The sequence below is a fragment of the Nymphalis io genome, chromosome 3, assembly GCF_905147045.1.
Source record: "Nymphalis io chromosome 3, ilAglIoxx1.1, whole genome shotgun sequence".
In the NCBI taxonomy this organism is placed as follows: domain Eukaryota; kingdom Metazoa; phylum Arthropoda; class Insecta; order Lepidoptera; family Nymphalidae; genus Nymphalis; species Nymphalis io.
Window position 1 is genome coordinate 707,766 of NC_065890.1, and position 12,474 is coordinate 720,239.

At 33.6% G+C, this 12,474-nt stretch overlaps 1 protein-coding gene and 1 long non-coding RNA gene across 2 annotated transcripts; one reads left to right on the top strand and one right to left on the bottom strand.

The window, feature by feature from the left end:
- The first annotated feature begins 369 nt into the window (after positions 1-369).
- Positions 370-8,942, top strand: LOC126780951 (CKLF-like MARVEL transmembrane domain-containing protein 4). The gene is made up of 4 exons (XM_050505657.1): positions 370-610; positions 3,245-3,392; positions 8,071-8,337; positions 8,653-8,942. Exons 2-4 carry the CDS (start codon positions 3,258-3,260, stop codon positions 8,794-8,796), a joined length of 546 nt encoding a protein of 181 aa, XP_050361614.1. The 5' UTR covers positions 370-610; positions 3,245-3,257; the 3' UTR covers positions 8,797-8,942.
- Positions 4,000-4,851, bottom strand: LOC126780960 (uncharacterized). Its single transcript, XR_007670584.1, has 2 exons — positions 4,378-4,851; positions 4,000-4,056 (listed from the first exon to the last, which is right to left on the bottom strand). It is a non-coding gene; the product is annotated as an uncharacterized LOC126780960 (long non-coding RNA).
- Positions 8,943-12,474: the final 3,532 nt, after the last annotated feature.

Consider the following 12,474-nt stretch of genomic DNA (forward strand, 5'->3'; position numbering starts at 1 on the left):
GACTAGTGTCAAGTCAAGTTGTCATTATAGGTACCTATAAATCCAATATTCGTTTATTTAATAATAAAGAGTTGAAGTAAATACATAAAAAAAATAAAATTCTGTTTATTAAACACAACACCATTAAATCATAACTGGTATTACTATAAATAAAAATAATCATAATAATTTGCACCTATTGTAAATTTGAAAATTAAGTAAAATGGAAAAACAGTACGTTCATAAACATTATTTTAAGTTGCGTTTAATTATTTCGTTCTTTATTTTAATGTATGTAAAAGGTACAGGATTTACTTTTGAATATCATTCTAATCTAAATGTATACCGGTATGTTACAATTAGTAATCAACTAACTACCAAGTAGAATTGCAACGCTTCACATAAATTCATAATTCATATTAGGTATGTTGGTGGGTGGATGGTATGAGTGAAGTGAATAGTGCTATCAATTTGTCAAACTTGCCATATTTATTGAAGTTCGTCATTGATATCTTTTTTTTCTAGTTAACTAATTTAAACAATTGTGTGTTTAAAAATATATCCATTGGAATATTTTATTTGTGCTTAAGGAAAAGTTTTATTAATAAGTTATTATCAAAGTGGAGTTTTGGTAAGAAATATTTCTAAATTTCATATAAAATTTCACATGTGTATTGCTCAATATCGCTATTTTCGGAGGTGACAATCTAATTATGTTAGAAACTTCTAATGCTGGTTGATTATATAAATTTAGGTGGCTTATTAGTGTTCAATAATATTTTTTTGATTTACTAAATCAATAAAATCAATTATTTCGCATAGAAACGTTCAATATATGCAAAATAAAATATTTAAAAAAATCATAAACATAGTATATTTAAAACCTGAACATGCACGAAAAGAAAACAATTTTCTGCTGTAAATTTTATAAATTTACATATAAAATGCTTCAGAGTACAGTTTTTAATATATGTTGAAATTAATAACAAATCAAAGGAATCGAATATGATATTATAAGTAGGTATGTATGAGTAACATTTGCCAGACATTAATGTTATAAAAATTTGGTTATTTCCAGATAAGTTTGATAATATTGTGGGTGGAGATAAATTTTATTTCATGTTAAGGTTCATTATTATGATGATAGTGAAAACAGTTTTTAATATAAATAATTCTTTGCATCCTAATGACTAACATTAATAATATTTATCACTGTGAAATTTATCAAATTGATATCATATTGATAAGTACTGGAAAGAACATTTATTAATAGATTTGTTTCATAAAAAGTTACACTACTTAATTGGGCTTGGTTTAATGATTAAATAAGTGTAAACAATTAGTATCAGTTTAGTCTGAAACTTAAACATTGTTGATATTTAATTAAACTCACTTGTTAAGATTTTATCATTTTTATAATTATGTTACTGTAAAAATATTTCTACAGAGCATTCTCACTATCATTGAAAGTATTGAACTTAAAAAAAAAACAGATTTTATGGCCTTCATCAGAGGAAAACATCAAACTCTCATCTTCTAAATCGAAATCTTTAAAATTCCCAAGGCTGCAAAAACAATAACCGAATATTACTATTAAGTTCCTATAGCGATTCTTGTGATAATTAAAATAAAACTTTAGTTCAAATTACTTATTAAAAAAATTAATCTTTATTAAAATATATGATATTTTTCTTTATACTTTACCATTTAGACCAGCAGTTTAGGAGATGTTACAAACTATTTAAAAATAAATTATGATGACAGTAAGGTAATCAACTGTTCTCTCTGGAACAGTTATAATACCCACTGCTAAGGTCTAGAATACCCTCCCGACCTCCGTTTTCCCCACCACCTACATTAAGGGTACCTTCAAGTCAAGAGTGAATAAGCATCTTCTAGGCAAACGCATTCCACCTTAGACTGTATCTTTACTTTCCATCAGGTGTGATAACAGTCAAGCGCTAGCCTATACATTTAAAAAAAAATACATTTTTAATTAAATCTGTACTATGTCAGACAAATAGTGAGTACCTTTAATGTGTATACTTTAGCATAGATACTCAACCTTTTCTGTTAAGGTGAACTGTTGGTTATTGAATTTCTTCTGATATATGCAAGTATGTTCACTGTGATTATAGCTTTCGTCAGCAATAAGCATGGTATAAATTGTATACACAAAATACTCTCATTCTCTCACTATTGGTGTGTGCCTGTATTTGAGTCCGTTCCCAAAAGATAAGATACATATGTCATTGTTTTATTATAGATTATGTATAAAATAACACAATAAAAACAAAAACCGAGTCAAACACAGAACCTTCCCTTTTGCATTTAGTTAAATTTGTAAATACTTATAAATACAGTTTTTTTTAAACAATTATAAATAATAAATAGCAACTCGCAATAAAAATCTGTTCAAACCCATGCAGATTTCCTTACAATATTATTCTTTATGACAAATTTATTTCCATGTAACCTCATTGGTGATTGCTCGGATTTGAACACGCAACCTTGACTTAAGATGTCCATGCTTCAGTCGCTAAGCCAAATCAGCTTTGACTTCAAAGTGCTGCCATTTGTTATGAAATAAAAAAATGATTAATGGTTCATAAAAGTTTCTTAACTTTGTGTTAGTTAGTTTATTAATTGGTATTTTCTACTTGACGCATGAATATGATGAAGTATGACTAATGGAAGGCTGCCTCGTTGGTCTAGTGGCTTGATGTAAGGCCGCAGACCCGGAGGTCCTGGGTTAAATTCTCAGGTCGCGCCAATATAAGTTATTGGGCTTTTCGTCGAAAATTATCAGTAGCATCCCCGAGTGTGGAAGTTGGAGTGTGTACACTCCCGTGCCACGAAAAGCACGTAAAGCCGTTGGTCCTGCGCCTGAACTCTTTCCGGTCGTGTCGGATTTCTCTTTGCCGTCCCATCGGATTATGAAAGTTAGGGAATAGAGAGTGCACCTGTGTTTGCGCACACACTTGTGCACTATAATATCAACTGCGCAGTTGGCTAGTCTCTCTTGAAATTGGCTGCCGTGGCCGCAATAGGTCTGGAGGACATTATTATTTTCTACCAGTTAATTTATCTTGATTTCATTGATTGGATTTCTATGAATCGTGATATTTTTAACATAATTATTGTGGTTTGTTATTAATATTTATTAATCTTATGTAGTCTTATCTAATGTATTGATTATAATTCAACAATATAATATCATCTAATGTTTTCATTATAATTAATATGTTACAATAATTGTCAACAGTTGAACAAAGAAAATGGCAGAAGGTGGATTCCCAGGGCAACACACTACCACCACTACGGTGACATCCAGCACCACGGTTCAGACAAATATACGCTTCGATCCATCCTACCTGAAGACTATACCGGGTATTCTTAAAGTTGTCCAAGTGGTGAGTTTTTACTATTCATGATTTTGTTTGACCATGTGAACATGATCAAGTGATATTTATTCCATTGATTTCTAATTTATTTAGCTAACAAACTAAATTCATTTAGGGAAAACACACATATATATGTTGCAGTCAATTTCAGTTAGTATTAGTTGAAGGAAGCCGAGATGGCCTAGTGGTTAAAACGCGTGAATCTTAACCGATGATCGTGGATTCAAACCCGGGCAAGCACCACTGAATGTTCATGTGCTTAATTTGTGTTTATAATTCATCTCGTGCTTGACGGTGAAGGAATACATCGTGAGGAAACCAGCATGTGTCTAATTTTCATTGAAATAATGCCACATGTGTATTCTACCAACCCGCCTTGGAGCAGCGTGGTGGAATAAGTTCCCAAACCTTCTCCTCAAAATGAAGAGGGGGCCTTAGCCCAGCAGTGGGACATTAACAGGCTGTTACTGTACTGATAGTTGAAGTTGATTATGACTATTCCGTTAATGCCGTAGCCTGTATGATTTTGTGAATGTACCTAATATTTATTAATTTAACTTCACTCCAATTCATATTCATGAACATCTTTGATAATAAAGGTAAATGAAAAACAATACTTGTTTCAATTTTAATTCAGTTAACATTTTAGAATTTTCTCACATTACTCGGATATCTGAAAACAAAGAAAATTGGTCACAATTGTTTACAAACAACAAAAGGTATTGTTTTGTCTATGCTGCAATTGGTAGGTTGAACTGCAAACATTTAGCAAGTTTTCAAACATATATTTAATTTAAGCATATTATTATATCTTTAATTCTAATGTACAATTTTTCATGTACTTAATAGAAAATAGTTCTCTGTGTGAATTATACTGAAAATCTCAGTTTATGTATTTTATCAATTTTGTATTTAATCACAAATAGAAAGAAATAAAACAATATTTAAGAAATATGACGTTTTATATTTTACTAAAATATTTAATGAAACTTACATTTCAAGATTTCATACCCATAGAAGTGGCTCTTGATATAATGCTACCGGCTTCCACGTTGCCGAAGCACGACATAGCTAAGGCCGCGAGACTGCCTGCTACAATGCCCGTAGTCGTAAATCCGAGCTTCATAAGTAACCACAAGCCCTTTCCAGTGTAAACCACAAATCCTGCTAGCACATTTACAATACACGCGGCGCAGGCGTTACCCATCCTAGTTATAACTCGTTTAACTGACGATCGCTTAACCAAACTGTAGTGTAGTGAATTCTTACGGTTCGCAATTGAGGTGAAAAGTATCGCACTGAAGTTATGCGCGGAATCGTCGGAGCAGTACGCGGTACGCGGTACGACTGCCAAAAAGCTAGAGCTTCTGACATATTTAATCATAACTGGGGATATCCCCTTTTTAAGTCGATGTCAAATATTCTATAGCGCGAATACAGTTACAACGTTAGTGTTTTGTAACGGGATATCCCCTAATTTTAAACTTGAGAATGTTAAATCATGTATTATTTTCTTTAATAATGATATTAATTTGTTTTAAAATTTAATTGGTTACTACCTTTTGTTTCTATTTTTGTTTTTCATTCTTTATTTAAATATTTTTATTTTCCGTTTTTTTTTCTATTTTTGATTTGTATATTTTGTAATTGTGTTTGTGAATGGTGTGTTCTCCTGTATTTGTTTGTGCATAGTTAGTTTTAATTAATTAAAGTGAAAAGTGATTTGAATGTGACTTATGTACAACTGTCGGAGATCCAAATAAATAAATAAATATAGAGAAGATATGATGGTGATTTTTTTTGGCTGAGTACGTGTCGGATACAGACTGAATACAGACAGTGTACCAATTATGACACAAGGCGTCTTATTATACCAAACGTGAAAACCGAAAGTTATTTGTTTATTGCTATTTCACAGTAACAGTCTGTGAATGTCCCACTACTGGGCTAAGGCCTCTTCTCCTTTTTTGAGGAGAAGGATTGGAGCTTATTCCACCACGCTGCCCCAATGCGGCTTGTTGGAATACACTTGTGGCAGAATTTCAGTGAAATTAGACACATGCAGGTTTTCTCACGATATTTTCCTTAATCAAGTACGAGATGAATTGAATGAACACAAATTAAGCACATGAAAATTCAGAGGTGCTTGCATGGGCTTGAACCCATGATCATCGGTTAAGATGCACGCGCTGTTACCACTGGGCCATCTCGGCTATTAATAGAATTTTTTTTTGTTTCGATTTATCTTATTTATATATATATTTATTTCGATTCAAACATATATTGTAAAGTGCAGATGCGACGTCATAGATGAAAATTAATACGCAATAGATATGTTTTTTTAAGGAAAATCTCAATTACATCACTACGACTGCATGGGAATATTTATCTACATACCTTTTCTTTGTTACTAGTTTAAATACGCAATCTATTTTACTATGTAAAGTAGTGAAATGTAAATAATGTAAAACAATGGCGTATGTGTGCTGTCGTGGTATAATCCGTTTGTTATTAGGTATAACATCAACACTTTTTTAAACTATTGGAAGGTGTTCATAAAATCGCCATATTAATCAAAGTCAAAATCTCTATCCATTACGGTAGTCTAATAGATAATTATTTTATTCAATATTTTTATATTGCTGGTAAACCTATCAATGAATAGCACAAGGGGACTGTCCTCATTGCTTGCGCTGAAACGAGTGAAATTAGCCGGTCGATATAAAACGTGCAACGTAACGAACCTCGGACTGCCTTCTTGGGATCAATAATAACGAGGCTTATATATTGTCTGCCCTAATATTATAAATGCGAAAGAAGCTCTGTTGACTCTGATTCTGTCGTTGCTGTCTGAACTAATTCCGGGTGATCAAACGGTAAATGTAACTAAGAAAGAGCTTTCCTCAATTTATTTGATGATTATAAGGTATTTTTTTTTTGTTTTTTTTCTTGTGAATGTGTGCTGTTGGCCCTATTGGCCTTTACAGCGTCACCGGGCGTTGGGGCGAGTACTAGACTCCGCCTTGAATTTCGAGCCGTTTCGGGCTCTACATGACGTCCATCCTGAGGATGTCTCCTACGAGATCGCACCTCGGCTCAGGACGTAGTCGGAGGGGAGGGAAGCGCTTCTGTACGAAGCACCATACTAGATCACGACCGATTTCGCGATGTCGCAAATCTGGGACCTCGTTTCCGCCGGCGGAAACGGTGTATATGTATCTTGTGTAGTGTTTTCCCTACGAAGGGAGCGTTTGCGACAGTTATGCTGTCGTCTTTGTCATCAAGGACGTGCATTGGACGCCTGAGTCTGTGCGGGAGGTTACCTCTGAGGGAGGTATATGAGCAGGCCTGTGCTATCAGCGGATTGCCGTGTCGTTTAGCTCTCTCAAAATACGCCGTAGAGAGCATTTTGAGATACTTAGCGATCGAATCGATTTTGAGGTCCTTGTGAAGGTCAACGTTACGTATGTACCATGGCGAGTTGGTAGCGATACGAAGAAAGCGATTTTGAATCATCTGCAGACGTTTGATCTGACACGGTGAGCAGTGGGCAAAGACAGGGCTCGCATAGGTCATTATGGGACGTATGAAGGTTTTGTACAATGTCGTCTTATTTCTAAGGGACATTTTACTCCTCCCACATAGCATCACATACAGTCTTCCTAGTACGAACGCTGCCCTGTTACGTACCCTTTTGATGTGGGACTGGAAATTGAGTCTCCTATCGAGTGTGACTCCTAAGTATTTAACTTCGGATTTCCACGGGATAGGTTGGTCGAACAGGGTTTTGTTTCCCGGGTTGGCCATATGATTTCTAATATATATAGGATTGCGGGTGAAGTGTACTGCTACACTTTTATCCGGATTAACTTCGATTCTCCACTTCCGGAACCAATCGCCTAGTGCGTTGGCCGCGGATTGGAGACGCTTTGTCATGAGTGCCGTCGAAGGCGTGGTTGTATATAAGGCGGTATCGTCCGCGAAGAGGGCTAAGTTAACCCTTTGGGTTGGGTTTGGAATATCATTCGTGAATAACGAATAGAGTATCGGGGATAGTGCGGAGCCTTGAGGGACTCCTGCCCTGATGGGGCGAGGTGATGACAGGCCTTCAACTCTGTAGCGGAAAGTACGATTCGTCAAGTAGTCTCGTATGATGAGAACGAGTCTGTCTGGCAATCCGAGAGTGTATAGTTTATATAATAAACCATTGTGCCAGACTTTGTCGAATGCTTTCGCTACATCGAAGAATAGGGCACCCGTCGAGGTGGTTCTACCGATGGCGAAACCCTTAAGTATGTCTTCCGTTAGGCGGTGGACCTGATTGACGCACGAGTGCCCTGCTCTAAAGCCGAACTGCTCGTTAATTTGAATCTGATTGGAATAAGGTATTCACTTCCTACAATATATGTACTCAGTAGCGAATCTAAACAGCGTGATTCAGGAATTTGACAGATTCAATCAACGCCATCTATCGCTACCGAGTAGTAACATACACCATTATACAATCGATTTTGATATGAATCAAACTTGAACCTCAATGACGGACAACCTAATATACGCCCATCTTCCCCTAACACGGGGTCGAAGCCGCGGCCGAATACTAGTTTAGTATAAATATAAAACAAATAATTTTATATTTATACTAGTTTAGTATAAATATAAAACAAATAATTTTATATTTTTTCAGGTGTGCAGTCTTTTAGGATTCATATGTATTCAGTGCTCGTACCTGAACACCGCCAGCAGGGGCGTGTACTTCAGCTGGATATCCATGATCGCTTTCTGGTTCACCGGCATCCTGCTCGGCTTCTACCTGTTCCACATCGTGGAGAAGTTCTACAAGATACCCTGGTTGAAGATTGAATTCGTGTTCACGGCCCTCTGGACCGTGCTGTATCTCATAGCGGGCATACTCGCCGTCACCGTGCACGATAACCCACATTCCGCCGCAGCGGTGAGTATTTTTAAATGAAGCCCATACTGTAGTCTACCTCACGTATAAGTCATTATTTCTCTTTAAAAATTTCGCACATTTCTATAAAAGTGGTAAGAAATAAAAATGGGATCACCCTATAGCACTCGGACGTTCCACGGAAAAAATAATTTCAACATGAATCTACAATGCATACAATAATTATGTAATATAATTATATACCAGAAGTCAGATATGCTAATGATGAAAATAAATTATTAGATGGATATTGTTTTTCATCACCTCATAAAAGCAATAATACGACAACATAACGAGTGGCATGTCTCCCCGTCTCAGTTCTTCGGGTTCTCGGCGACGCTGGCGTACGCGCTGGACGCGTTCGTGAAGTGGCGCGGCGTGCGCGCGGGCGGGCTGGCGCAGGGCTCGCGCGTCGTGTCCAAGCAGACCACGTCCGTGGCGCCGCCGCGCGAGGCCTACTAGCCGTGCCGCCTTCCACTCCAATATTGATTTGAGATGGCCCTGTGTACTTAATGTTAAGTATTCTATTTTGCTGGCTGGTAGGCGTTACTTTGAAATTTTTTAAACAAACTTAAAAAATACTAATGTGCCTTTACAAGTGCTTACTTGTACTAAATAAAACGTATAGCTTGTGCGCACTAATAATGTAGTGTGCGTATTCTGAAAAAAAAAAGAATAATCAATCTTTCTTACTTAAATATTATACACAGCACTAAATACAATTAATCGTTATCTTAACACGTCCCACCTATATATTTCGAAAGATATTTTTTGTTAAAACATTTGTTTTTGATGATTTTATTGTTAAATATAAACACAGTGTATAGAAATTTACTATCACTTAAACCATTTTCTATTAGTGAACATTACAGTTACAGTTAAATAATATTTAAAATAAAACTATTTTAATGTTTTGTAACGAATACGATTCACTAGTATGCCTTTCGTGTATTATTTTTCATGAACACACATATTAAAGAAAGTGTTAAAAAGACAAAATGAAAATATATAAACAAAACAAAAATATATATTATTTTAAAACGATAAATCGACATTGATATTGGTAATTCGTTTCTTTACATTTTGTACATCAGAAATATATCAAAATAGAACAGCTCTCTATTACGCTGATATTATGTCCACCCACGATACTCCTCACTCTGACTACTGACTGCATAGGGAGAGGCGATATCGAATATCGACATTTGTTCGATAAGTTATCGCGATAATGCTGAGATTCATAAAATGTGAGCTGGTAAATAAATCGAAACTGCAAAGCGCAGCTACTTAAATAATATTATTACATAGGTTCAAGCCTTTTCCGAAACGATATAGATTATTATTATTTCATGTGTTTTTAATGGTCATGCTCATGGCATGTGATATGACAGACTTTATTAGCACAATTACAATATGGTATTTTTTTTAAGGTTAATTACTTTTATTGAAAATCATTTCTGATTAAGCGTTTCAAGCTGCAGCACACATTGTCTAATTCATTTGTCGTCCATTTTCTTTTCTATAGTGATATATTTCTGTTGTTTGTAATATTATTTAAAATATTATATGCTTTTAAACCGTCTATGTTATATAAATAAGTGGATTTTTAAAACTACTTAATATGTAAGTTTGTATTATTGCTTTAATTATTTAATGGAGCACTAATTAATTACCTCATTAATGTTTTTATATATTTAATTATATAATGTTTCTATTATAGTGTTTATAACGAAGTTATATTTAAAGCACCAAAGGATTTGAGATTAAGTCAGGGTAGGAGCTCAGATTTTTTTTTATTAACATGATAACGCAACGGATATCCCTTTGATAAATGTACCGTGTAAAAGGATGATAAGGCGATAAATATATGATTTTTGCGCCGGTTTAAAAATATTTAGGAATTGATTATTCTTTTAAATTGATTTATTATGTATTTAATAAAGGTTAGCCCGTTGCATCTCTATTTAAACATAACAATTTATTTTTAGAACTTAAAAAGTATTTATATTTTTATATCAAGTATTAAATGAACAATGAAAGAAATAACTATATTCTCTATAATGTCCTGTTCCTGGCAGTCTCACTTATTATTAAATTGAATTTATTTTAATAATATACAAAATTAATTCATTATACATTTGAATATAAATAATGCTTTCAATGTATCTAGCAACAATATGTAAGGAATATGCTTACGCCGAACTAATATCGGGGGATCAAACGGTAAATGAAACTAAGGAAGAGTTTTCCACTGTTCACACTATAATTAATTTTGTCTGATCAATTTAACAAAATCAGCTTTACATTATACATATTCAATAGCGAATCTAGACAGCGCGATTCAGGAAAATGACAGATTTTATTACCGCCATCTATCGCTACCGAGTAGTAACACATGCCATTATACAGATTATGTCATAAAAATCGAGATCATTGAAGACAAAACTATAGGGGGAAGTTGTCCAATATTAAATACAAAATTTATTAGATCTGTGAAGTAAGTGACAGGCTCGCGTATTCATATTACCGTACCACACATGTTTGGACTTTGTTAAAATTATGTGTCATGTATTCTATGAAAATTTAAACTGGCTCACTGAATTACCTACATTTAAGCAAGAAATATTTTAATCCTAATTAATTTATAAGAGTATATATGTTATATTTTTGAAATCAATATTGCACATATATGCACAAATATTTTTTGATTAGATAATATTTACAATTTTGTATTATATATCATGTTAATTGAACAACGACTTCTACGTACCTGTTTACAAGTGTTTTTAGAAATATTCGATTTTTTTTTTAATTATTGACAAGTTCACTATATTTGTTATTATAATATGTATATTAATCACTAATATTATTATTGTATTTTATTATTGTATTTTTATTTAATCGTTAGTGTTTTTAATGGTTACCGTAACAGCCTGTGGATGTCCCACTGCTGGGCTAAAGGTTTTCTTCACCTCTTTTTGAGGAGAAGGTTTGAACCTTATTCCACCACGCTGCTCCAAAGCGGATTGGTGGAATACACATGTGGCAGAATTTCAGTGAAATTAGATACAGGTTTCCTCACGATGTTTTCCTTTACCGTAAAGCACGAGATGAATTATAATCACAAATTAAACACATGAAAATTCAGTGGTGCTTGCCTGGGTTTGAACCCACGATCATCGGTTAAGATTCACTCGTTCTTACCACTGGGCCATCTCGGCTCATTTCATTTTAATGGTTACAATGTCGTTTTGAGTTTTAATTTTTGTATAAAGCATTTAATATATATATCATTTTTTATTGTATTTACTATCAACTTTGCTTATGTTTTTTATTTTAATATTAATAATAGGTTTAAAGAGAAACGTTTATTGTTGAATTAATTTTACGAATTATTATTGTTTAATCGATTTGACGTGGGACAATATGTAAACGAAAAATAAAATTTTAAAATAGTACTTTTGCAATTTTAATGTAAGAAAACGGCTTTTGTTTATTTTTTGTTTACATTTGTGCAATGTTTAATTAAATGGATTGTATGTAATTGTGTTCAAATGTGTTTTTGTAAATTTAAAACATTTTTATAATATTGTTTTTGCTTCATTCGTTTTTGTGGGAACAAAATTTAGATTCGTGTTTAAAAACTACATTGTCATGATATAACCTCAACCTAGCGTCACTATCCAGCTGGTTGTTTATCGTTTGAAAATTATTCGTTTATGGCTATCGTTTTTTTTTTCAACCTATCGTTTCGTTGCTCCAATTGATTTGATAGCGTCGCAAAAAAAAAACAAGAATTAATCATTCCGTACTTCAAGTGAAAAATCGTTTAAAATTTTTGAAGTCAAAGCGACTAACTATCGTCACGTGGAATTAATAACACATCCTAAGGATTTAAGCGTTAATTGTTACTTAGTTTAAAAGTATAGCTTAATCAACGAGTTTTAATTTTGTTCGTTCACAAAAAGTCTAATATATTAAATACGCGTTTGTAAGAATGTTGAGGCATTATTCTATTAATAAATTAATAAATCCTTTTAAATTCTTCCTGTCAGGGTAATATGTTTTCAAATTGTTACGCTCATATAATCTTAGTATATTTTTTATAAATTAAGAAATTCACTTTTATATCGGAGATAT

Bases quoted from the DNA above. Each gene is read 5' to 3' on its own strand.
- LOC126780951 (XM_050505657.1), top strand. From the start codon at position 3,258: ATGGCAGAAGGTGGATTCCCAGGGCAACACACTACCACCACTACGGTG. The intron at 3,393-8,070 runs GTGAGTTTTTAC...ATATTTTTTCAG, and splicing joins TTCTTAAAGTTGTCCAAGTG to GTGTGCAGTCTTTTAGGATT. The intron at 8,338-8,652 runs GTGAGTATTTTT...TCCCCGTCTCAG, and splicing joins ACCCACATTCCGCCGCAGCG to TTCTTCGGGTTCTCGGCGAC.